Genomic DNA, 27,894 nt, shown 5'->3' on the forward strand with positions numbered 1-27,894 from the left:
AAGCTGCATTGTGCAGTCTGTAGGGGAGCAATGGGATGCGTGGGGGGACAGGGAATATCTGCCCTTCCATTGGCTGCGTGCCGACACATGATCGCGTTGCGGCACGGGAAGACAAAATTCTTGTCTTCCCTGCCAGCGTACGCATCATCGTGCTTTGCGCGCACACACAGCCACTAGGGTTTGCCCCATAGAGGGTTGTGCTGTGGTGTTTGGCGCGTACGCCGTAGCTTGTGCCGCAGACTACACTGGGGACTCAGCCTTAGTAATATAATGCTAGAGTACTTATCAGCTGCTGCCTTTCACAGACCACAGCATAAAGTTAGAAGGCGCCATTTCTTCAGGCGCACAATTGGGATTTTTACAGATTTATAACAGGAGCACTAAACGATTGCCATTTTAGGAAAGAATGTAGAATTATACATTGTCACATGATTGACATATAAAAATAATCAGAGTGGAAAAATAGGACGAATGTAGTATTGCTGCTTAAGGGAAGAAAACTAAAGGAAATAATACATTTTACTCTCATTTGATCTTGTTTGCAGGCTACTCAAAAAGGAGACCCAGTGACAGCTCTCAAACGGCAACTGGAGGAGAAGGACAAGCTACTGTCAGCGGAACAGGAAGATGCTGCTGCAGCTAAAAATAAACTTCGGGAGTTTAACAAGGTAGATTCTGCAGGTGACCTTCAAACATCTGCCATTTTCATTGTCCTGTTTCAGGCATTCACATCTTAGCTGTGTGATTTAATCAGTGATTTGGCTGTGCTGTTAACCCAGTTTAGAGATGAGGAAGGTCTCGCTGGTCACTTCCCCAACATATGTACGACTTATCAAACGAGTCGCAGATTTGCAAAAGTGTTTGCAAAGATTTCCAATCAAGTCAAAACGTATATGCTTAGGAGCATACCTCTGAGTTGGAGCCAGTTGAGCATGTACAGTATTCATGTTTGCATGGTTCTCCCGCAGACGCTGTTGCAACTGGGTCTGCTCTTGTGGTGTTCCGCAGGACCATCCTCCTCCTCACTGGGCAAATCCAGAATGAGCCTTACTGCAATTGCCAAGGCAGGAACTGAAGTCATCTGTGCTCTACACAGGGCACTTCATTTCTTATTAAGGAGAAAAGAGGTCCTATGTACAAATGCTAAAAATATGCCATCTGAAAATAGAATGTGATATTTGATCTCTAATAGTGGCTATTTATTCAAGATACAAGGAATCTGTTATGTGCACTACAAATGACAATAACAATAACAAATACGATAAATATTTTGTATTATGTAAACAAACATAAATACAGAAAATACATTGATAAACAAATGAGACATGAGGGTAATCGATGCACAAAGGGCACAAAATATACAAAAAAATGGCATCCAATATAGGTGAAAAGAGTATCTCCGTATAGGAACAAGTTCTTAAGCACAAACAGAGTTGTTGCTAGAATAAAGAATCACCAGCTTCAAAAACAAACAACAAAAAAAAGAGTCCAAACTCCATAGTGCATTATTTATTATACTCCTGGATGAAATATAGGTAAAATCTCACAAATATAAGCAAGTGTCTAGCAGATAGCAGATAGTGTGGGGCATTTAGATAATTGTGAGGTGTCTTCTACGTGTCTGATCAATCCTTGCTGCCCATCTCCTCAGCATGCAATACTGTTATGCTGCTTTCTTAACATCACAGTGCGTCCTGGTCCGCTACAGGGACACTCCAGTTCTCTGGCCGACATCCAATGATGGGTTACCCATATGAATTTTGCATATTGGTCTGCTTCGTCAGGGTGTGTAGCCTATCAGTGTACAAGAAAGTATGAAGACCACGCTCATGCTCTCCCACGTTCAGATTTAGATGTGGATAACATTGCTGCGGGTTTGTGGGAGTCCTCCAAATACCTCCTAGAGAGATATCCCCAAGGAGGTATCAACGAACAAATGGAGAGAAAAAGCAAACCGCGCACTGGGGATCAGTATAAAATGGATGTATTCAAAATACACAATAAATAAAACATTAATATGTACCGCTGCTCCCCCCCCCCCGCCTCGTCTGGGAGATTTGTCCTTGTATGGTGGTGTGCTTTACCTGTTGTTGATTTGCAGGAGAGCTGAGGGTCTGTGATGATGTGGGAATGACAGGACAGGCTTTTGTGGTAGGATGCTTAGTTCTTTCTCCGCAGTGCTAACGCCTCCATCTGCCGCAGGCTCCAGGAGTGCTGGAGGCAGTCCCCACGACAGAACCAGTGCATACTCCCCGTCTGATTGGCTGCAATCTCAGGCCAGGAGTATATTTAGGGGTCTTTATTTGGCATCCACTGCATACATCAGGTCACACAGCGAATAATCTTCTGATCCCAGGCCTCTGCATGGTCTCAGTATCAGATATTGCTTTGGACCTTCTCACAGTCCCCTAGTGGGACTGATCACACAGTCTCTCCCCGCAGGGTGAGACACAGCTTACAACTCCCAGTATTCAGAGTCAGAGCTGCACACCCTCTCAAGACACTGGGGAGATCTAGACTAACTACAATTTAGATGTGCCTCTTCCTTAGATCAGAAGGGGAGGACACCAGGTCTGCACCCAGGATTGGGCAACCACAGACCAAGTCCCACTTCCACTCTTGCCACTCAAGGAAGCTGTAGAGGGGAGGGGTAAACCCAAGATGGGCCCAACACTGCCTGTGTCTTCCAGGACTTACGTGTTAGGGAGGGCAGAGGAATAGCCAGAATCACCAATGGCTACAAATTCAATCATGAATACATAATTATTACATACAACAACTTACAATGATAGGTTTAAAAGTAGTAAGCAGATGGTGCAGGGAAGATGGCAGAGAGGTTGTAATGTTAATCCACGGAGAACAGTCAGTCAGCTGGGGTATAGGAGGCTCCCGAAATCAACCCAACTTCCAACAACCTGCTTCCTACTTCTAACAACTTACAATGATCAGTTTAAATGTAATAATTATGCATTTATGATTTGTATTCATGTGTTATTGTTTTGTCATTGTGTATTTAGAATACACCCATTTTATTCTGATCCCCAGTGCACGGTTTGCTTTCTATCTCTCTTTCATCATTGTACAAGGTCCAAAAACAAACAAACCCAATAAATGCTACAGAATGAAGAAGTAAAGGAGAGATAACCCCAATAAAAAGACTAGGTTATACAGTGCATTGCCTGTCAATGTTTCTCAGATTGGGTGCCATATCACTTAATAGTGCTTCAAATTAGCTAGAAAGGTTCCCGATGGGAAGAGAAATGATCTTACGATTTTAGTATATATTTGATTAAAGGTTGTGCTTGGTAGAAGAAATTAAATTTGCAGGTAAAAGTGAACATAGCTGCAAGTGTAAGATCTAGTATTTTAATTAGTTTCTAGCAAATTCTGGGTAAAAAGTTGTGTTATGCCGTCGACGACGGGGACATCTAGTGGTCAGACTAATGCATGAGTCTTTTTTTCCCAACAGAGACAAATGGTACTTGTTATATGTAACTTTTCATGCCCTGTCCTACTGGATTCATTGTAGGAAGGATAGATCACTGAACTGTATGTGAGACAATAAAACATAATGATATCATTATATTGAAGAGCTCCTTTTTTGTCTGGGAATTAATTTGTTTCCCATCTTGTGACAGTCAGTTGGAGATATGTATGAAAGTAGTGCAATTTGCTCCAAAACATGGAGAAATAATTTGCATGAATTTGCGCCAGCGTTATATGTATGTAACTTTTTAAAGCAGTAATCACACCCTCATTTTTTTTAATATGTATTTTAATGTCCTGATCCCTCGTCACTCAACCTCAGGGTCCCCCTGTTACCGAGATGTGGGGTCAGGGAAATGTTTTGGGGGTATACTGCTTTTATCCCCTTTCTTGCATTTGATGCTAATCCATTTTTTTTAAGAGCAGTGTTTAACACCACCTAAACCTGCCAAATGTATTTCAAACACAAGCAGCTAGATAAACAGCACTAGTTTTAGGCGCAGTTTTATACATGTCAATATATTATTTCTCTGATAATGTCCTATAACCACTCCACAAAACGCTTATGGTACAAATGCAGCAAAACACCCTGATGCAATTTGCACCGGTTTTTGTTTTGTACATACACCACATTCAGTTAATGTATGATTCATGTTGTATGTCCTGTAGGAACTGGCAACTGAGAAGGCCAAAGCTGTTGGTGTTGAATCCAAACTCAAGGAGCAGTTATTGTCCCGAGACCAGGAGATTAATGCATTGCAAGCACGTATGCAGGCCACTTACCAAGATCATATAAACGAGAGTCAGCAGCTTCAAGGAAAGGTAAAGTACATTATCAGCCAAACATGTTTTCTATTGAGTTGACCAAGGGCGTAGTGAGAATATTAATATCCTCCTAGCTCAACGAGTCCAATGATTCACATCCCGAAAATGTGGTGGAATCTTGAGTACACAAAGACATTGTGATAGGAGAATGTTGATTTTACAAAGTCAGAATGCATCGAAACCTATGGCAAGGAGGTTGCTGATAACGGATCATGTTGTGGCTTGAAAGGCTTGAGTAATATGGAGGGTGATGAGTAGAGATGGGCAATTTTTTTTTTGCAGATTTGAATCCACAGTGGATCAGCCGGTTCCTATGCTCCGTGGATCAATCTCAAAAAGGGAGATTCGCAGTTTGCTGACTTTTTTTTGTTTTATAGCTAATACACTCCGCGGATTCCGCAATCCATTGACGAATTTGTAGAACACAATCTGCTAATTTTTGAGAATCCCCCAACGGATTGTTGAATCCGCAGATTGGATTCTACAAATCCGTCAATGGATTATATGCAATGGCGTTTAAAAAATAAAAATAAAATTATAACTTCAACAGTAAAATGGGAAGGGGGAGGGGGTACAAAAAAGAAAGAGTGGGAGGGAAAAACATAATTTTTCATACATCAAGAATACACATTCCTTAGCATAGTACACTTTTATTTAACAGGGCGTTACATTTTAACTTCCACTTTTGGCCCACCAGTACCCTTCCTGGAACCCTTCCTTCATTTTATTGCTCCTAGTTTTTGGGGTATCTTCTCTTCTTACTTATCTCTTACCCTCTTGTATCCCATGGTTCCCACACCCTGTAGAACTTCCTTGTAGTATGATTTAGGAATAGGGTAAGCTTCTCAATTAGTTGAACTTCCTCTATTCTCCTGATAACCTCCCTTGTGGAGGGTGGAAGTGTTCTTTTCCACGCCGCTGCTACTGCGCACCTAGCTGCCGTTGGTATATGCAAAATTAACTTGAGCGTATGGTGATTCACATCTTCCATTGGTTTGGCCAGGATTATTAGAATTGGATCTAACGGGATCGAAATACCCACCACATCCTTTATTAGTTTCAATATTTTTTCCCAATAATTCTACATTGCCTGGTAGTACCACCAAATATGTGCCATATCCCCTATCTGACCACATCCCCTCCAACATCTATCCGATGCTTCTGGATACATTTGTTTTAATCTCTTAGGGGTGTAGTACCACCTTAGCATAATTTTCCTTTGTTACTGTACATATGTATGTCTTACCCGCATTAACCCATATGTCTTCCCAGTCCTCTCTTGTAATCTTTACCTGAAAATCCCTGGACCACTATTCCATATATTGATGGGCTGGAGCCTCCCTCAACAGAGTCAAACCTTGGTATAAGGATGATATTGGCCCTTTTTGGTACTTCCTTATTTTACACAGATCTTCATATATAGTGGGCTTTGGGAATTCTTCTCCCTGGAGACTCTGCTTTGCAAAATGTCTGACTTGTATATATTTAAAAATCTCAGACTGAGGGAAGTTATATTTTTCTTTCAATTCTTCAAACTGAATTAGCCTATTCCTCCTTAATACATCTCGCACCCACAGAATCCCCCTAGCCCTCCAACTATCATACCTTTGACCATGCATACCTGACAAAAATCTGTGGTTACAAAACAGAGGAGTGAGTCTAGAAGGGTTTGCGATCACCTTATATTTTTTCTTTCTGCCAGATTTTCACTGTAAACCCAATCACTGCCGGTTCTACTTGCTTTCCCTTCTTAGATCCAATTCCTGACCATAACAGAGATGGCAACCTAATCGTTTTTTTTTTAAATCGAACTTTCCAGAATAACCCAACTATATAGACTGCCCTTTGAGTGCCAGTAGAACACCTGCTTCATATGCGAGGCCATATAGTATTTAAATATATTTGGGACCTCCATACCACCCCTTACCCTAGTTTCAGCATAATCGACCCAGCTATTCTGTGCTGTTTATTCCTCCAGATAAATTGCATGATCCGATTCTAGATTTTCTTTATATCTTTATGTGGGATGGGGACAGGGAGTGTCTGAAAATGATACAGTAATCTGGGGAACATGTTCATTTTGACTGCTGTTATACGCCCTACCCCCGATATAAATTGGGGATTCCAGGATTGTAAATCGTTCTTAATTTTGGGAAATAATTCATGGTAATTGTATTTATATAGTGAGGGATAATCTCTTGAAAGTTATATTCCTAGATATTTAAATGTGTCTTTCTCCATTTATAATTAACATTTAACTTGAGGATCTCCACCTTCTTATCTGATAAAGTTAGATTTAAAGATTCTGATTTCCCTGTGTTTACCTTATAACCGGATAGACACCCAAATTCGCTAAGTGTGTGCTGTAGATTCGGGAAGGGATGTCAGTGGGTTTGTTAACGTAAGAATATCATTGTTTGCAGACGATATTAATTTATAGCACTCTGTTATATTGACCTCTTGTATGTTGGGAAAGCCTCTAATGGTAGCAGCCAAGGGTTTGATTGTTAATGCAAACAACAATGGCGAAAGCGTGGCTGTTATGGTCTGATAGAGAAAACGCCCTTGAGAACCCAAATGCTTACAATGTCCTATTCAAAAAATCGCACCTTATTGTGTCGAATGCCTTTTCTACATCCAGGTTTAGTAACATAGCTTTCGGTTTCACGTGATCAATAATATTAATAGTGTGTGGTAATTAAAAGCCTATAGGAGAGAAAAAAAAAGAAAAAGGATAGAAAACGGGGTTGACATAAATGGAACTTTTTCAGGTTGGGCTAAGGTCATGAGTGGAGCACCTCAGGGATAGATACTGGGACCTCTGCTTTTTAACTTGTTTATTAATGACCTTGAGGATGGCATCGAGCATAAAGTCTCCATCTTTGCTGATGATACTAAATTGTGTAAGGTAGTAGAATCAGAGCCGGATGTAATTTCTCTCCAGAAGGACTAGAGTGACTGGAAACTTGGGCAGGTAAATGGCAGATGAGGTTTAATACAGATAAATGTAAGGTTATGCATTTGGGAAGCAAGAATAAACAGGCGACATACACATTAAATGGGGATAAATTGGGGGAATCCTTGATGGAGAAGGATTTAGGAGTGCTTGTAGACAGCAGGCTTAGCAATTGTGCCCAAAGTCATGCAGTAGCTGCAAAGGCAAACAGATCTTATCTTGCATTAAACGGGCAATGGATGGAAGGGAAGTAAACATAATTATGCCCCTTTACAAAGCATTAGTAAGACCACACCTTGCATATGGAGTACAATTTTGGGCACCACTTATTAGAAAATACATTATAGAACTAGTTAGAGTGCAGGGAAGAGCCACCAAATAATAAAGGGGATGGACAATTTAACTTATGAGGAGAGGCTAGCTAAATTAGATTTATTTACTTTAAAAAGAGGCGTCTAAGATGGGATATGATAACTATATACAAATATATTCGGGACAGTACAAGAAGCTTTTCAAAGAACTATTCATCCCAAGGGCAGTACAGAGGACATAGGTTCATCCCGTTAGGTTGGAGGAAAGGAGATTTCACCAGCAACAAAAGAAAGGGTTCTTTACAGTAAGGGCAGTTAAAATGTGGAATTCATTACCCATGGAGACTGTTATGGTAGATACAATAGATTTATTAAAAAAAAGGTTGGACATCTTTTTAGAAAGGAAAGGTATACAGGGATAAACCAAATTAGTAAACATGGGAAGGATGTTGATCCAGGGAATAATCTGATTGCCAATTCTTGGAGTCAGGAAGGAATGTATTTTTTCCCCTTATGAGATATTATTGGATGATATGACACTGGGGTTTTTTGTTTGCCTTCCTCTGGATCAATAAGTTAGTATAGATATAGGATAAAGTATCTGTTGTCTAAATTTAGCATAGGTTGAATTTGATGGACGTACGTCTTTTATCAACCTCATTAACTATGTAACTATGTAATATTTTTTCTCGTGTTATCTGACAATTGGCGTTTGCTCCCAAACCCCATTTGATCATAATGAATTAATTTGGGAAGTATTGGCTTTAATCTGTTGGCCAGAATTTTACTTTATATTTTCAAGTCCGTATTTAGAAGCAATATTTGGCCTATAGCTTCCACAGCACTTATGATGTTTCCCCTCCTTGGGAAAAACTACTATAATGTTTTTTTGCCATTTGGGAAGGGATTTGTTTTCCTTCCAAAAGAAGTTAAAAAGCTCAAGCAAATATGGCCCAATAATTCCTATGAAAATGTTATAATATAAATTTGAAAACCTGTCCGGGCCCAGGTTCTTTGAAGACTTGAATGACTTGACTGCTTCCCCAAGTTCTAACTGGATATTTTCGCATTTAATCTACAATGATCCTCCTCAGTCAGCTTTGGGAGATTGCATTTCCTCAAATATTCATCTACTGTATCTGGTTTAGATTAGGTTTTTTAGCTGTTGAGGTTGATGCATCAAGAAGATCATAGAACTTATTATAAAAACTGGCAAATTCCTCGGCTATCCGTGAGGGGTTATATACTGTATCAAATCTCAATTTTTAGTCTTAATAACAGAGACCGTCGTTCTAGTTCTAATCCCCCTAAATTTGCTTCCAGAATACAGTCTGCCCTATTTCCCTTATCTCCCTTATCGTAGTACTGTAGGTCTTCTTAGACCATTTCAATGCCTTCTCTACATCCTCTAGTTGTACCCTCTTAAGTTCTTCTTGTGCTTGATTTAGGATCTTCTAAAACCTCATTGATGGATTAACGTAATGTTTGCTTTCTAATGTTAATATTTTATCTGTCAGCCTTTTTTGATTCTCCAATTTCTTTCTCTTCCTGTGTGACGTTGTTTAAATAATCTGCCTTCTAACCGTGGCTTTATGTGCCTCCCATAGGATTTCTAGAGACTCCACTGAACCGTTATTTATTTGGAAATAGTTTTTTAGTGTCTCACCTATTTGTGTGCTAATCTCCGGGTGATTTTAGCAGTGAGTTATTCATTCTTTTATGACTATATTCTGGGAAATGGGGGTTGAACATTACTGAAACCGGAGCATGATCCGATCCATGTAATGGAACCTATATATGCGAGTGAACCAATACTTCCAAAATATTAGGAGTTTCAAATATATTATCAATTCTTGAATACGAATCGTGTGGGGGCGAGTAAAAAGAGTAATCCCTTTGACCCTTATGCGAGTGACGCCAGGCGTCTATCAAACCAGACTCTTTAGTGAGTGCCCTAAACTTTTTAGCCATATTATATATTATTACAGAGTGTGGCTGTTCTGGCTGCATAGTTTTATCTACATCTGGGTCCTGTAAAATATTGTAGACTCCTCCTATAATCATAGACTTTTCATAACGGTCTTCTATCCCTTGCATCCCTTGATTAAAAAATCAACTTGTCGCTCATTAGGAGCGTATATATTCACTAGTGTTATCTATAATCCTGAGAGAATACCATGGACTATCAGACATCTCCCTTCTCAGTCTCTTTTAATCTCTAGGGTCTGGAATGGTACATCGTGTTTTATTAAAATTGCTACCCCTCTTTTTTTTTTTTTTTTTTTTTTTTTTTTAACTGGAAAATTATAAATAAAACGCTATGGGATATATTTCCCTGAAAGTATTTAGAGGTTCCTGCGTATCAAAATGTGTCTCTTGCAGAAAGATAATATCTGCTTTTAGTTTCTTGAATTCTCTTAGGGCCAGTCTACGCCTACTCTTTGCGTTTAATCCCTTTACATTCAGGGATACTAACTTTATGGGGACTTGCTTAGCCATTTTGGATCTCCTGTTTCTCTTGTCTTTGTTTTTGGATTCCTGGAAACGCAGTGAATGTTGTATCTTTCCATTCTTGATGGGTGTGGGTAAAAATGGGGTGTAACTATAGGCTGAACTTGATGGACGGAAGTCTTTTTTTAACCTCATCAACTATGTAACTTGAGGGGGGGGGGACTCTCCTACGATTGGAGAGTGGGTGGGAAATTTAAAAAAAATTGGATAATGAGGCAAGATGAATGTACTGTATCCCGCAACTCATCCCTGTGTTGCGGCCAATCCCTATTTGGCGTGGCCTGGCGGGCATATGGCCCCTACTGGAGGTGCCGAGACCTCAATCAGCATGGTCAACCTTTGCCACCATGCATCCCACCACCTTCTCAATTCTACCTCCAAAACGTTTCTTACATTTAATTTGATTCTAAGCACCTAAATTTAAATAATTAAACAGCTTTTCAAATTTTCAATAGCATAAAAACATTTCAACCATATATAACAATCTTTTTTTCCCTGCGCCCCCCTGACGGCTGTTCCCCTCTCACCGCCCCCCCCCCTCTTAGCTCAGCTCCGGCATGTGCGTCATGACGTCACATTGCCATGGTAACGCGTCTCCGGAGCCAAGATAAGTGCAGTTTACAGAGGCCTCCGACTCTTCCCCGGCACTTAATTTAAGTGCCTTCGGTAAGTGCGCGGGGCCTCTGTAAGCCCCTCGCCACGCGCACCATTTTGCGCACCATTGGTCTAGACTTTAACCACCATCTATCTAGGATCTTTGATTGCTCATACCGACCGGGTTCTTTTTCTTAACTTAACCGTATAATCATTTATACGGATGCAGCACCAGACCACGCTTGGATAAACATACTTACCCATACAACACTAGATGAGAGGGATCCCTCTCTTTTCCCCAAGGTTTATCTCAAGAAAATCTAGGAAACTGATTTGGGCAGATTCGCCTATCTCTAGTGATGAGGAAACATGCACCCCAACTGAATATAGTTTGATTATTTTTGATGTTCAAATGTTTTTTTTGTTGTGAATAAATTAAAGGGCCTAGGTTACTACATTCAGATCTCATAATGATTTAAGTTGTATTTATTCAGATTAAATACAGTTCTATTTTGGGGATGTAGTGTAAGCTAAAAAAAAAAAGGCCATACAGATGTAGCTAGACTTACTGTTTTCAGCACCAGGGGCCGTGATCATAACTATCTCGGTACTGGAGGATTATTACTGCAGGGTGTTCGATCCAGAAGCATGAACCCATCGCAGTGCGACCACAGCAAAATCTCCGGAGCCGCGCTTTAAACTTTTTCAGCCGCAGCTCCGGAGACAGTAAGCCTTGATACATCTGTACATCCATTTAATTCAACCTCTGCACAATTCTAACTGGGCGAGATCTTCATACGGTAATGTAAGGGGGAAAAAATTATTCTTGAATCCAGGAAATGGCAGTTGCGTCATTCCATGGTTCAATGTTCTGCCTATGTTTTTAGTGGGGTCAAATGAAGTCAAAAGAATTTTGGATTACTTGCGATAGGTAAAAGGAATTTTTTTTTTTTGTTTTCTGTTTCGCAAAACCTTTTTGGTTTCGTCTGAGCCATTCTATAAATGGCACCCACTTGGCCCTTGTTTCATAGTTAGTAGCTCTCAGGTAGCTCCCAACTTGATTGCAACAGAAGAATGACTTCCTCGTCCAATCTTGATGTTGGAGAGGGGCTCCAGGCCATGTGACTGTTACACATTTTATCACATCACACGAGATGGAATGTCCGTGCCTCAGTCACTCAGGCATTAAGGGGGTAAAGGCATTCGCACCCAAATTGACTTTTTGAAAGTTTTTTTAATCATGAATATACATGTGTTTTTTTTTTTTGTGTTTTTTTTTTTAATGTGTTTTAACACAGATTCGGTCTCTGCAAGAAGAGCTTGAGAATGGCCCCAATGCCCAACTTGCTCGTCTACAGCAGGAGAATTCTATTCTCAGGGATGCACTAAACCAAGCCACAAGCCAAACTGAGAGCAAGTAGGTGTCATTGTGCTGCAATACTTTTAATGAACTTTGGTATTGTTACCAGGAGATATAGGTACGAATGAATAGACAATCTCCATCATCTTGACTGTTCTACAATCTTAAAAAAAAAAAAGTACAGATTTTAATATCATTATTAACCACCAAGAAAAAAAATTGTGCCCTACTAATTTTCTGTAATTTAGCAATGCAATAAGCATTGTAGCCTACTCAGCCACTTATATAAAGTTGGCTAAGAAAGGGGTGCCCCTGCGTTATTGACCAGAAGAAAATGCTTGGCCCTTCAACCCATTTATCGGAGCATTAACTATCACAAACAATGTTCTTTCTAAACAATGATTATTGCTCAAGTAACATCTATTCAAAACACATATAGTAATTAAATGCACTACTTAAAAAAACCTGCTTAGATTTAAAAAATGAAAAATAAAATAACATTTAGCCGCAAAGCCTTTTACCCACGACATTTTAAACAAGTGGGATTTATCTTACTGTATGTATTCAGCAAGGCTTTCTGCTGTTTACACCAAAAATATAATAGTTTAGATTGTTATCAGTGCTATAATATCAATCACACTTATATTCTGTATAGAATGTATGTAACATTTATATTCTATACAGCAGTAACAGGACTTCATTTTAGGCAGAATGCTGAACTGGCCAAGCTTCGTCAGGAGTGCAGCAAGCTCACCAAGGAAGTCACAGAGAAGTCCGAGTCTCTGCAGCAAGAGGAGCAACGCAGGAAGAACCTTGATGTTAAAATAGCTGCTTATGAGAAACAAGTCTCCCAACTGCAGGTAAGCACATCCGCATCTCATATTTGTAATTAATTGGTCCTTTTGGAAGGATAATGCTTCTATAATGTTTACCTAATCGTTTTGGGATCTACTGTACCAAATGCTTGGAGGGGTAGTTTAATTAGAAACTTTACATAGTGATTATGAACTTATTAGGAATGGGGCTGAAATACTAAAACAGTGGATACATTATTTTCTAACTACATTTCTTTATTAACATAAGTTAACGTTTCGTTAGAATCTTGGCATTATAAAGAATGGACGTTAACGAAAATGATATGCAAATAAGCAGCAAGCATAAGAATACACTACTCACGAAGCTCCATTAATGTTAACACCAAAAAATAACATTATGTACAGTAAGTCATGCCTAACCCTAGACAATAGACAAATGCCCAATTTCAATTTTAGGTATAACAAATAACATTGCGTTATTTCTCTCTACTCTCCACCAAAAGCCCTAATCCAGTGTCTTGCTGAGAATATTCCATGACCGAAATAACGCCACTTTATTTGAAGATAACGTAGCGTTATCCTGAAATATAACCTGACGTTAACCCTATGCTAATCAGCACAGATGTTATTTTACAGCGCTAAGTGAGTCTGGGCCTTTGGATTCTGTCACCTTCACTCATAATTCCTAGTTTGTCTCCCCGAACCTCGTTTTCTTTTCAGGAGAATATCAAGACAAGGATTATAGATGAGTTTAGGAGGCAAGGGATATTGGTGGTCTCTGTAAATCTAATTGACTCCTCACCAAGCCTCTACGGGTTGTACTACTGGTCTGCTTTAGAAAAGGATATACGATTATATAGAATAGTCACATTGGTGTAGGTAATATTTAAGTAAAGTAGGGCTCACACTTCTGACATGCTGTGCACAATCATTGCAAAACCCTTGGGTAGTGTGTTTAAAAAAAACATTGAATAAGCGTTCATCATAAAACACACTTTTTTTTTGCACTGTCAATTTTGTGAAAAGTAATGACATTTGTATCTCCTCTATTAAGCAGTTGTAAGAGATACGAAGGCCTTGCAAATCTATTAACTCAAAGAGTAAGAGAAAATTTTGCTGCAAACTACATATTTTTGTTTAGTTTCTTCTGCTTTTTTTGGGATGATCAGAAGTTTCCACATTAGAGAATGGCAGAGGAATAACTAACTCTTTGTTCATCCCCAAAGAATCACAGGCTGCTAGGAATGTAATAATTTCCTGGAATATTGCTGCAACTTTGACACACTTTCACAATTTCCTCATTAGGGACTGTAGAACGAACTTTTTTTTTTTTAACCTTCTCACCGCCAAATTGCAATGTGCATTTCAGTCCTCTGTGGCAGTAAAATGTTTAATCCAAATAGAATACTGGGACCTTGGTAATATCGGATAACATCATTTCAAAGCAGCATTCTGTGCTGCACAACTCAAAATATATATTTCTTTATACTGTTAATAACACTCGCGTAACCTTGATTTTGGTATATTTGGGCCACTTGTGATTCCGGAGATACTCTACCAGAGGGCTGCGCAAACTGAGGGGCGGGCGTGAGATTGTCTGCTGGGGATGCGATGTTTATAGAGGTCCCGTGCGCTTCCCGAAGGCATTTAAATGCTGGGGAAGCGGCGAAGGCCTCTGTAAACTACACTTACCTTGGCTCAGACTCCATCTGGAGACGCTTCGTCATGGCAGCGTGGCATCATGTGACATCACGTTGCCATGGAAACGTGACGTACTGTCACCCAGAATGCCGGAGCCAACGAAAGGAATGGGGGGAGGGGGGTGGGGGGCACGTGGAAAGGGGGACAGCCGGCAGGGGGGTGCAGGGAAAAAAGATTGCGCTCCCCTGCTCTACTAGTCACTGAAAAATAGACTTCGAGGGATAGAATACCAAAAATATATAGCTGCTTCTATTTTTTACCTTTAGAAGTGTATACAGCAGCTGACATTTTCAATTAGGAAGTGATGTTTTTTCCTCGCCATTAGTTATTTTGTTACAGATGGATAAACTGTGGAGTCTCGTGGAGCACAAGTGCCCAACTCCTCCAGGAGCTTCTGGTTCAGTAAATATTTACGCACGTATTCAGTATGCTGTCAAGCTGCTTCCCACTGCTAGACAACATATCCTCTCCATTCAAGCGAATGAGATTTTAAATGTTCTCGAGGACAGGGAATGTGAGTGGCGGACAGCCAGTGAGAAATTGCAGTGCCATTATAATACACTGGGAATATGGAACGTGTATACATCAGTATATCATCATACATTTTCTTTCATTATTGGCTTGCCAGCCATGATATTACTGTGGCTTTATTTTAATATTCTGAATGTCTTGGGACAAAGAATATTACATATTTAATAAAACAAATGGTGCCAATTTGGTTAGATGGAGAATAATTTGATCTCAGACCTAGCATAGAACAGTAACAGTTTGATCCAGAAAACCAGATACATATCATTATGATGTGTATTGCATAATTCATCTCCTAACACCTTCTTTTGTTTCATGTTGCTCAAATCACTGCGTAACATACAGTAATCCGTCCAGGGGCAAAACAACTTTGGATCGGTACAACAATGCCAAGAGAAGTTCTTTACAATTCTTCTCCCTGTTCACTATGAAGAGAGAACTTGTATTTAACAATGCATTTACTTCCATTCATTTAATTCCAAAAATGTCAGAGAGATACATTATTTGCGGTTTACAGTGTAATTACATACAGTATATGAACACAAATTGTAATGTTTTTGTAATCTCAGAATACAAAAAATCCTCCGTATTGTAAATGCATATTTCCTTGCAAAATAGACATTAAGAATACCGTGTAAATTATGTCCCCCTTTATAATCTGTTCTGCAGTGCCATTAATCCCGTCCTTTTTTTCTTCTTCTTCTTCTACAAACTACATGTATTTTTCCCTCTTTCCTCTGCCAATTATTGTGAAATTCTCCAATAGTATTCTGTTTTTGAAGTATTTGTGAACTACATTTTGCATGGATAATGGCAAAAATAGTCAAATGATTTAGAGCTGGGCTTTTGAGTTTTACATTTTCAAAACCTTTAGACGCACTCGTACATGATGAAAAAGTTTAGAAATTGTTTAGTGTTCTGATGTTGTATGACACTGCACATTTGTGGGATGAGGCTCAACAGACTTACAATTTCTCTACAGACTTTACAGCAGGAAAGTGAAGTTACTGTACAAAAAAGACTGGATGAAGTGAGTGAGGAACTTCGCAAGTCCCAAACCAGTTACAAAAACCTAGCCACAGACACAGAAAAGGCCAAAGGAGAACAGAAGAACATTGCAGGTGAGAATCTGTTCCTGTCTGCAGTAAGACACATTAGTCTGCTCTTGTCTCCTTGGTTGTGGTGGTGCAGTCTGTCTCTATTACCCGCACTCACTTGGCAGAGACTGGAAACCACTAATGGTAAACCATTAATATCTAATAATGGTGTGCCTGATATTACCATGTTTTCTTAACCATTTTAATTTAAAAAGAAGAAAAAAAATCTCTAGTAGCAGACGGTTATCCAGATATTTTGGCTGCATGGCCAAGAACAGTGATCACATATCTGCCCTGAATGGAAGAAAATCATTTTCCTTCCGTTCATATCGCTGCTGCTGCAACTCCTAGATAACAATGTGAACAACCATTCAGCAAAACTGCGGAAAATAAAGTGCCTTTCTGAGAACCCCACAACAGCCATGTGTGTACCATTCTTGGAATACATCAAAAGTACATTCAATGGTACCGTTGTTGTTTTTATGTTTATGCACATGTCCGTGTATACCTTTCAATAATTTTAAACGTTCTGTTACAGTAAAGTGTTGCAACATGCTATGGTCTTTAAATGACTGTAATTGAATTGATATGCCCCCACTAGATTACTATTTATTTAGATTATCTAAAGCATAAATTGAAGGTAGAAAAAACAGGATATTCAGCGCTCGTGCTGTGTGATGGTGTGGATGATCCCTTTGCAGCATGTACATAAAGCGTCTCCCCAGAAACTCTCAAATCTAGGTGAACCCCCCTTAGAAAGGGGGGAAGGCACCCTGAAAAATAAGATAATAAAAAATGCACAAATGCGCACCAGGGATTAGTGGAAGGTAATTTATTAAAAATACACAAAAACTGAGGGGATCCAACCCCACCTCAGAACAGCTGTGCAGCTGGACGGCTAAGTACTACCAAGGAGAACACCTAATGGTGACTAAACCCTAAGCTGCACAGTATACAAATGACGAAGTACTTGGTACGAAACGCGTAGAGGTCACGACAGGTCATCTTGCGCGTGTATGCTGGTAAGCTGAGACGGAGCCTGCAGGAGACAGCAGCGGTTTTATCCATCTCCGCGGTGCCGAGATCCGGATCCTGTGCAGACACCGCGAGTCTGCTGACTGTCTCAGTGTGAGTGTCCGTTTCCCCTTGCCAGTGCCCAACCCTATGGCGGTTTCTATACAAATCTGTTGATGGGTTGTTTTCATGTTTGTTTTTTTCTTTCATGTTTTTTATATAAATTTGCCTGAATTTGTATACTGTGCAGCTTAGGGTTTAGTCACCATCAGGTGTTCTCCTTGGTAGTACTTAGCCGTCCAGCTGCACAGCTGTTCTGAGGTGGGGTTGGATCCCCTCAGTTTTTGTGTATTTTTAATAAATTACCTTCCACTAATCCCTGGTGCGCATTTGTGCATTTTTTATTATAAAGCATAAATTGAATACATTGCTTGGCCATGTCAAAGCCTTCTGCTTTGTGATTCAGTGTATTAAAAACAAGCCTCTCATCCTTCTACAAATAATTTCCAGGAATAATTCCAGAATAATTTCCAGGATCATTTGGTCAGGAAAATAAATATGTGCTACAGAAATAATGACTCTTTAAACGCAGCTATGGTGAATTATATATATATATATATATATATAATATATATACTGAGTTAAGTTATATATCTAAGCCCCATTATAACGTGATCCGTTACAACGCATATCCGTTTATAACGCGATGCAGGTGTGGCTCCCAATTTTTGTATTTATGAATACTTTACAACACGATTATTGGTATCTTAAATACTTTATTGTACAACGCATATAATTAGACATGATTTCTAACGCGATCCACTTATAGCGCGATGTGATTCTTTGAACCCCAAGCACAGCGTTATAATATATATTTCTGTGGTACAGTGTGTATGAGTATTTATGTGTCTTATGCATTAAAGCAACCATTCGTTCGTATGTGTGATGTCTCTTGTTTTCTGAAAGATCTTCAGACTAAACTGTTGTCCTATGAAGCGGAAGTTCAGCAGAAATCAGAGCAGTTGGACAGGCTAAGCAAAAAGCTTCAGGAGGTTACAGATGAAAATCTACAATTTACAGAGAGGATTAAATCTATTGAGGCTCTGCTGGAAGCAGGACAGAGTAACGATACTGAAAATGAAAAGCAGCAGCAGGTTAGAAAGTTTATAATATGTCTATTTTGGGGATTGTATGGTATTGTTGTTGTTGTCTGCATGACAGAGCATATATAAATGTAAATATCTTATACAAATACTAGTTTACTTTAAAAATCTACGCATATGCTTTTTGCATACATTATAGAGCAGGCCTGCAGAACTTGTAAAGTGAGATGGGCCGAACTGCTCCAAGGAAAACAGATTCGGGCGGCATGGGTAAAATAATCATCATCATCATCATCTCCCCAGCACACATCACCATCCTCATATATCTCCCCCAGCACCCCTCATCATCCTCATATATCTCCCACCCCTGGATTTCACATCACCCTCCCCCTGCATCTCACATCACCCTCCCCCCTGCATCTCACATCACCCTCCCCCTGCATCTCACATCACCCTACCCCCCTGCATCTCACATCACCCTACCCCCCTGCATCTCAAATCACCCTACCCCCTGCATCTCACATCACCCTACCCCTGCATCTCACATCACCCTCCACCCTGCATCTCACATCACCCTCCCCTCAGCACCCTTCATCATCTCCCCCCAGCACCCTTCATCCTCTCCCCCCAGCACCCTTCATCATCTCCCCCCAGCACCCTTCATCCTCTCCCCCCAGCACCCTTCATCATCTCCCCCCAGCACCCTTCATCATCTCCCCCAGCACCCTTCATCATCTCCCCCCAGCACCCTTCATCATCTCCCCCCAGCACCCTTCATCATCTCCCCCAGCACCCGTCACAATTTCCCCCAGCACCTTTCAGCAGTCCCCCCCTCGGCACCTTTCAACAGTCCCCCCCAGCACCCGTCATCATCTCCTCCAGCACCCGTCATCATCTCCCCCAGCACCTTTCAGCAGTCCCCTCGTCATCAACCACCCCCCATCATCATCAACCAGGTGAAGCGCGCTCTAGCAGTAGACCCCGGAAGTTATGGGTCACACTGCTAGAACGAGAGTGGGTGGTGGTGGTGGGGGGGAGTGAGAGGAGGGTAGCGCGTCCCTGTGTCCCCGTGTCAACTGCTATTGCTGGAGCAGGCTCGGGAGAGGGGAGGGGGGAGGAGGAGAGAGAGAGAGCGCGTCAGTACGTGAGCGCGTCAGTACGTGAGCGCGTCACCCTACCAAGAAAGGGAAGTGGTGGTGGTGGTGAAGGGGGCCGTCGCGGGCCACACATGGAGTCCCGGTGGGCCGTTTGTTGTGCAGGCCTGTTATAGAGGTTCTATAGACTCAGATTTGCACACATTTGCATGAAGTTCAGGGCAAATTCATTAAATTCCGACAAAGTGTATTTGAGCTCAATCCCATGTTAACGTCCATGCAAGTTAAGGCAATAGCACTTACCCAAACTTCGCGAATCCTGACCGTAGTTCTACCTGTTCTTATTGTGCGTATTCATTTCTCAGTTTTATTGGTTATAGTTGTGGATTAAGGCCTCCGGATATGTGAGAAATGTAAGGTGCAGAGTGAGAGAGCTATCTAGACATTTCGTTTTTAATATCGCCAGTGTATAGTGAAATTACATCAATTTATATCTGTGCGTGAGCTGCTGCTATGTATACATAATTGACTAGTGAAGGAGGAGCAGAGTGGGCCACAGCCTTTGAAAATGGGTGAGTCAGGTATGAATGTCCATGTTGTCTTCTTGGGATTTAATCTCCTTGTGCTTTAGGGAAAAAAAAGAATTTTCAGGGATTTGAAGCAACAATGTTATGTAAAAAAAATATTAACATATACTTTAATTGTACGTTTTGTAGGAAACTAAAGAAGCTGAAATGTCACAGCTACATGCCAGGTGAGAGCATGGAAATTGAAAGGCTGTTATATTAACGTGTATATAAGTATCAAGTGATCACATAATTAAGAAACATTGCAGTAGTTATGTACTCGCCAGTATGTGTTGCTATTTTTTAAGCAGTAATTCATGCTGGTCAATTTTTAATTTACAATCTTTTTTTTTTTTTTGAACATTAACTGGGGATCCTTTGGTGCTGAACTGTTACTTTAACCTCAATGGACCATCTGTTTCCCAAGATTTTTTCATCTCTGTGGCTAGATTTCCTATCCAGGGAAAATGTGGCTTCTGGGATAATTCTCATTTTGCTGATCTACAGAAATCTACAATATCATGAGGATATGGTGTCGCAGCTTTTTATGCAGTGAACATGGTGGCAATATTGAATGATTACTTTTTTTTTTACTGGCAAACAAAATGAAGTATTCCTGGAAAAAGGGGGATTCTCAGAACTGAATGTAGTGCAATTCAGCTCAGTGCACACTAGTTCAGATAAAGAAAAAGTAATGCACAAAAAGTTCCCTTAGGGACTAAATATTTTGAGCGTTAAGCGGAAGAACACTTATCGTCAGCTTGTTCGATTATGGTCACAGTACTGTACCTGACCTGTTTTATTGTGCCTCACACTGTTTATATTATATTGCCGTTCTGATTATTTTATATATCATATTGTTGATAATTGTTGTTAATTGGAGTCATTTCCCATCATGACATCTTTCACTTCCTATTTAGTGGTGTATGGTAATGCATCTCTTATATTCTTTTCCAGGCTCCAAGAAAAAGATGCTCAGGTTTCCTCGCTGGAAAAAGAAGCAATTGAATTAAAAGATACAATTGAACAGCAGAAAAATAAAAATAACGTATGTATGACTTTTCAAATGATGACTCTTTAAAAACAAATGTTTAATGAGCATACTTAATGGTGTCTCTATTTGCAAGGGTTTCTTATCTGATGAACAAATTATTATGATCAAATACTGGGTTGCTGTGCATTATTACGTTTTTCCGCTCCCTTTTTTCTGCACCAAAACTTCTTCCCCCCACCCCCTTTAATTATTCCTTCTTAACTTTTTGGTATGAAGTGTTCCCGTTGCTATAATTGTCCAAGGGCATCTCTCTGACTCTGTGGTTCACTTCCTAGCAAACATGCTGCAAATGAAACACTCCATTGAATGTTCTAACCTACTTTGCACATCTGTCCGACATTATGTAGGATATTCGGAAACAGTCTTAGGCCTCGTTCAGGGTGCCGTCTTCGGAGGGGGGGGGGCGTGCTTACGTGCGGGCGGACGTTAGATACAAATTGTTTCAACTGAATAGCAGTTGTCAGGGTAGCAGCTGCCCTGTCACTGAAGTACGGAGTTGACGCTTACTACAGTTTCAATAAACTACCCAAGTTGTTTTTTGAAGCTGCAGCAGCGTCACTGGTACTTCGGCAGCAAATTAAATCATTCTTGAAAATTATTTCAACACAGCAACACCGATCTCTAAGCTTCTGTCTATCGCCCCGCCTCCTGAAAGCTTGAAAAGTCTGCTGGGGATGATGTGCACACATCGCCCAGAAGACTGACGCTCGCACACGCGAACGCCGCCCTCCAACTCCTGTCTGGCACCCTGAACTCGGCCTTAGAGGCATATTAACCTTCGATGCATTATGGAAATGGTTATCAATTCTTACTTTGTGCTGCTTTCTAACAAGATCAACACTGAAATTTGTACAGCAATCACACACTACACATTTATAAAATCTAATGATCATGGTCATTTAGTGTGTGTTTGTGTGTGTACACAACTTTTGTACAGTGTCTCACTAGGATTCTTGATAGGGATTTAAACTTGTGACTATTTTTTTTAACCTGCATAGAATTGCAGGGAGATAAAGTGACTTTCCCAAGGTCATATGGAGAGCTGAACCCGGGGTTCAAACTGGGTTCAACCGCTTCAAAGGTGTGACATTACCACTGAGCTACAGTACTCAATCTCTAAAACTGTAGGTGTTTTTTGTTTGTTGTTTTGTTTGTTTTTTAAAGCCAGTGGAACTCAAACACTGGGAGAAAAATTCTTATTGCAAAATGTTTTTAATAGGACCTACGAGAGAAAAATTATGAAGCAATGGAAGCTTTGGGCCTGGCAGAGAAAACATGTCAGGAGAAGATGACCTCTGAAAAGAAAGAAAAGGTAAAAGAAAGGAATGTGAAAATGAATTGCATGTAACAGGGATTTGATACTTTAATACCTTACCTTTGGTAATGATTATACATTGGTAAATGTCATTTTTGCCTACAGAGGCCAAGATCCACAATGCTCCGTTGTTGACCTAAGGAGGTGTTCACACTTGCCCATTAACTTAAGTTAACGCATTATCTGCAGGGATCACTAATGCAGTGTTGAGTTTTGTTTTCAGCTGTTACATGTCCTTCCATTGCTGTAACGGACGTTTATGCCATAGACGTTAGTGTCCTAGTTTACTCTAGTCTCAAGTGCTATATATCCCTTCAAACCCACCCATAGAGACGCTGGAGCACACCTATGATGTATGTCAATAGGAGTCATTCAAATATACTTTGCATATATCTCAGGTGTCCTCCTTTTTGCACACAGGTATCCGTGGTGTTTGGCGGGATATATGTCTATATCCTTTTTTTTTCTCTTTGTGGTTTATTTATTTTTTTCCTTTAATAATGTTGGCTCTGGCATTATCATAAGACAAATATATCATTGTCATTGAGCCAGTGAATAAAGGGAAAGCATATACCTTGGGACGTCTGGACCTCCCTGGACCCAGCGCACAGACAGTTAAGTACTCCCATCCAGCACCATATGATTGAGTGCGTGTACTCCTCTCTATTACAACACATGGAACCTCATGTTCCTAAAAGCCCTCGCTTTGAAGTGTTCGAGAGGATCCACACCATGACAGTTTGCCTTATGTTGATACATAAAGTAATCCTTACAAGTTTGGTTGTTCTAGGTCATCTAGTTTGGGTGTGCATAATGAGACACACACACAGACAAACATTCTGATATATATATATATATATATATATATATATATATATATATATATATATATTATTGGAAATTAATTTAGACTGATTGAGAAGACAAACAATAATTATAATGTGTATATATATATAGACTCGGGAAGGAATTTTTATTTTCTTTGAGATGATGGGAAAATATTACATTATAATTATTGTTTGTCTTCTCAATCAGTGTAAATTAATTTCCAATAAAATAGTCTCTCAGTAGTCTTTTATTATATGAATTCTAGCTAAAGCAAGATGCCATGCCCCTACATTTAAATAGAATCTGAATGGCAATGTCTTGTCAAGAAAGTCAGTTATACAATATAAATCTGCCCAGGGATTTACTTTTACTTTATTTTGTAACTATTGCATTCCCTTCTACAATGTGCATTATTCATTATGGTTCCAACTGATTTATTTGGAAAAAACAATTCTCTCCATTAGTTTTGCAAGATGAAGGCTGCATTTGTGCACTGTGCATATAATGTATATACAAATGACACATGCTGTGATTTCTCTTACAGGAAGAGATTACACAGCAGCTCAGTGCAATGCAAACAAAGACAAAAGAAATATTGCTGTCCCTCTTTCCACAAGTCACTGTAGCGTCACAACAGGTACAGTATAGGCATGGTTCCTCTATTTCCATTAGGAAAAATCACTCTTGCAGGTGGTTTAAAAAGGATAACGACGTGTGACCGTAGTCAGTTATTTGAGATTGGTACCAAATACAGATTGTAAAGTGTTCGGTAGAGATCTATATTACATTTTTTTCTTGTTCTAGGTGTTGTATACTGTACGTTTTGGTATTCCCCATCAATCTGTGTAGTCGCCTCCATGGTTTTGCCTAGTGGGTAACATGTTGTGTATATAACCTTGAAGAGATGGTCCATGAATAGAAAACAGAATCTACCGTGTTTTGAAACCAATGCTAGTGTTGGGAGCCTTTTTATGGAAGAACACTGTAGTGAATAAATTAAATATATGATGGAGATGACCTGAATGGGGACAATTCTGAGGGCAGGTTTTTTTCACCTACCAATTACATGTACAAACTAAGATTCTAGGTAGTGTTTTTTTGTGTGTATTATTTAAACAAGCAATTCTTGTAAATGTAATTTTAAAATGTATCTGAACCGGGTGTTCTTGGAGCTGATCCACGGTTCCCCCAACTTTTGTGGAACGAGAATCCCTTAAATATGTGGGTTTTTAAAATTTGTGCCGGTGTTTTGATACACACTAACTTCAAATATGGCCATGGGTGTCACTAATTGAAAGCCACAACTTCATCGACGGTGCATCTTTCTATTGGCTGTCAGCACTAGACTGATCCCAGCGGACATATTATATCTACAGGGCAAATATTGTGGCCCATTGGAGACTGTATGAGGGGCTTCCCGGAGTTTCTGGGCACTGCTGATTGTCTCAGAGAGACCCCTATTCTCTGAAAGACTATTATTGTACTGAGCCTAAGAAATGGCTACTAACAACTTCCTTGCCAGTAATTAACTTGGATGTCATTGTAATGTGTCAGGATGTCTGATAGGCTTAGTGGAGTTGCTTGAAGTGTGTGTGTGTGTGTATATGTATTTGTGTGTATATATATATATATATATATATATATATATATATATATATACATACATATACATATACATATACATATACATATACATATATATATATTTACTTGTGAGTCTTAGATAGGTCTTTACTTGTGAGTCTTAGATAGGTCTACAACCCTGCTTTTTGCCATTATCACCCAGCATACAGTGCTTCCACTGGGCAAGGGATACTGGGAAATGACATGCAAATGAGCACACAGTGCCACCTTTTGTCTCAAGTCCACATTACATGGAAAACCCTTAAGTCAATGCATGCTGCTTTAAACACAGCCTGGGATGAGATGCAAAGCCAATAAACCCACTCACAGACAAGACTGTTTCAACCTTGTGGGTCTCGGGTCTCATCAGTGTGAGGTTTTTTATTTTATAAATAATTATATATAATAATATTATAATAATTTGTATAATTATTTATGTATTATTATTTATTATTTAATAATTACTAATAATTATTAATAATCATTATTATTAATTATTTCGGAGATAAATAACAAATTAAACATTTTCATAATTAGGGTGAACAATTTTTGGCATTGCTGCTTCAAAAACGGTGCATTCACTACTCTAGCAATATATGGAATGAACTGCAGGGGTAAATTATCAAATGTGAAAGAATATACTTTTGCTAATCATAAACTCATGGTTTTCATCCCTTACATTGGGAGTGAAAAGGAAATAGGTAACAAATAAAGTAAAAGGTGCAGATGTACAGTAATCGTTCTGCTCCTGTTTTGTTTCTGCCAGTCACACACGGAGTGGCTACAGGAGTTTAAAGAGAAGTCATCAGGAGTATTAAACCAGCAGGCAGAGAATGCTGATTCTTCGGTAAGTACTGTGTCAGTAACAACGCAAAATCAGGGTTTTGTGAAATTGATGACTATGCATTAGTACAACAAAAATATGATATCCGAGCATGTATCAAGCACTGCAATTCAACAACTGAGCCATCTGTGCTGAAGCAGGGATATCCTTAAAACCTGATCTGTTGGTGGCCCTGGATGACTGGAGTTAACCCCCCCTAACCAACCGCCAGTGGTGGATTTCCCATTAGGCCTGATAGGCCTAGGGCGGCAATGTTTTGGGGCGTCACATTTTTTCCCCCCCATATACAGAGGCCCCGCTGTCTTCCCCACTGATTGCCAGGGGAGAGCGATTGGCCTCTCTAAAGTTCTTACATTGTCCGTGCCAACCTCCTCCTTCTGTAGGATTGCGACGTCACATGGTGTCGCACTGTCATGGAAACACATGATGGAAGGAGGTGGCCAATGCGCCAAAAAAAGTGCCTATGGGCGCAACATTTTAAATCCGCCACTGCCTACAGTATCATTGGCTGTTATGACTATTGATCTAAATTGAGTGCTGTCTAACACCCATTCTTTAACAAATGTAGCAATATTCAATACACATTTTCGTTTTTGTCTTAACATTACTTCAGAATCCCAAGTAGACGCATTACATCATTAGCTTTTTTTCCTAGTTCAGAGAAAATGGGATTATCAAGAAAAAAATGATAAAAAAAATAAAACAAATAAACTTGAGATATTTGCTAGTTTTGTGCTTAAAAGATGTTTGGATAAAATAATTGATTTTTGTTTTTGGACCAACAAAAGCAAATATGAAAGTGCATTAGTGGCCAACGGTTTCATATTTAACATGTAGTTTTCCTGTGTAGGATGTACTGCTTAAACTAAAAGAAGCAGAAGAAGCACAAATCTCTTTGCAAGCAGAATGTGAGCAGTATAGAACGATTCTCGCTGAAACGGTAAGTTGTCTGTTTTGCTTGAAACAGATCTTCTACATTTTCTTAAACAAAATTAAAACATTTTTGACAAGAATGCCTCTGTTTTATCATTAACTCAGGAAGGAATGCTCAAAGACCTTCAAAAGAGTGTTGAAGAGGAGGAGCAAGTGTGGAAAGCAAAATTAACAATATCTGAAGAAGACCACAAAAAGGTGTGTGCTTTTTAGCTCATTTAGGAGTTTGCGAAGTGTCCCTCAATGCAGGAGATCTTATTGTGGTAAAAACAATGACATTCTTTAGTGTCTCCACTGTACAATGTTATCGTTGAGCTTTATTTTGATAGCAGCAGTGTTCATTGTGGTTTACTATGAAGTTAATTGATTGTGTTACCTTTCTTTAAAATGTCCTAATATTAGTTGTTAGAATCTTGAGCTCATTGAATATTTTTGGCAAAGTTCCAAAATTGGACCATTTTGATTAAATGTAATAACGTATTGGTGAGCGATTTTTCGTTTTTTTTTTTTTCTTCCTATTTCAACTCTTAGGTGGTTATTCATTAGACTGCAACTTAGTGTCGCACTGAAGCAGTATTTTAAAATAAGTCCATAACAGTTTACTTACAAATCTTGTGTTAATTTGTGAGTACAGACAACGTTTCAAGTCCATCCCGAGATTCGTAAGTAAACTGTTACGGACTTATTTTGAAATACTGCATAAGTGGACGGGAACTTCTTCCTGTATGATTGTATTTGGGTGTTGACCGCACTTTTTGGTTCTGTTTTCCCCATGAAAAGTAAAAGAGGCTCCTTTTTTAATTTAATTTTTATTTTGACATTAATAACTATTGCTGTAAGATTGGAGTCCTGTTATTCATTATAATTGCTAAACGTAGGGCACTAGAATGACTAGATTACTTAAACGTTATTTTGTGTTTATTTGTAGTCCCAAATCCAGGTGAAAACCCTGGAAGATATTGTGGAAAAACTGAAGTTAGATCTCCAAAGTACAGATCAGGTATATTTAAGGTTATGTTATTTCATTTTGAACACATCATGTAGTATGACAAACTACAGCTTTTTGTTAATGTACATGTTATGTTTCAGTATTTAAAGGTGTACACCTATCTACTTATTAACGCAACTTTAAAGAAATATAATGAATCAACCGTGTCATATACCAATTTATCGCCGTTGTACACGATATCTCCTGAAATATATTGCTTTATTGAAAAATACTGTTTGTTTTCATTTGTAAAAGTGTCCAGTGGGATTAGTGGTAGTACTGTATCATTGAAAGTCCTTTGCATTGCCCAGTGAGCCACTCTGAATGATCGGGTCTCCAGCACAGAAG

General features: G+C 39.5%; 1 protein-coding gene across 4 annotated transcripts in view; it reads left to right on the forward strand.

Moving 5' to 3' along the window:
* Window positions 1-27,894, forward strand: part of RRBP1 (ribosome binding protein 1) — an 85,833-nt gene that overhangs the window by 50,534 nt on the left and 7,405 nt on the right. For all 4 annotated transcript variants that reach the window (XM_075596282.1, XM_075596283.1, XM_075596281.1 and 1 more), the window contains 14 exons: window positions 546-668; window positions 4,156-4,308; window positions 11,982-12,100; window positions 12,750-12,903; window positions 16,070-16,208; window positions 18,165-18,352; window positions 20,112-20,149; window positions 20,919-21,009; window positions 22,235-22,327; window positions 23,703-23,795; window positions 25,548-25,628; window positions 26,476-26,565; window positions 26,664-26,756; window positions 27,487-27,558. In XM_075596282.1, the coding sequence (XP_075452397.1) occupies window positions 546-668; window positions 4,156-4,308; window positions 11,982-12,100; window positions 12,750-12,903; window positions 16,070-16,208; window positions 18,165-18,352; window positions 20,112-20,149; window positions 20,919-21,009; window positions 22,235-22,327; window positions 23,703-23,795; window positions 25,548-25,628; window positions 26,476-26,565; window positions 26,664-26,756; window positions 27,487-27,558 (1,527 nt within the window). The remainder of the gene's footprint in view (window positions 1-545; window positions 669-4,155; window positions 4,309-11,981; window positions 12,101-12,749; window positions 12,904-16,069; window positions 16,209-18,164; window positions 18,353-20,111; window positions 20,150-20,918; window positions 21,010-22,234; window positions 22,328-23,702; window positions 23,796-25,547; window positions 25,629-26,475; window positions 26,566-26,663; window positions 26,757-27,486; window positions 27,559-27,894) is intronic.

This window comes from Ascaphus truei, chromosome 4 (genome assembly GCF_040206685.1).
Source record: "Ascaphus truei isolate aAscTru1 chromosome 4, aAscTru1.hap1, whole genome shotgun sequence".
In the NCBI taxonomy this organism is placed as follows: Eukaryota; Metazoa; Chordata; class Amphibia; order Anura; family Ascaphidae; genus Ascaphus; species Ascaphus truei.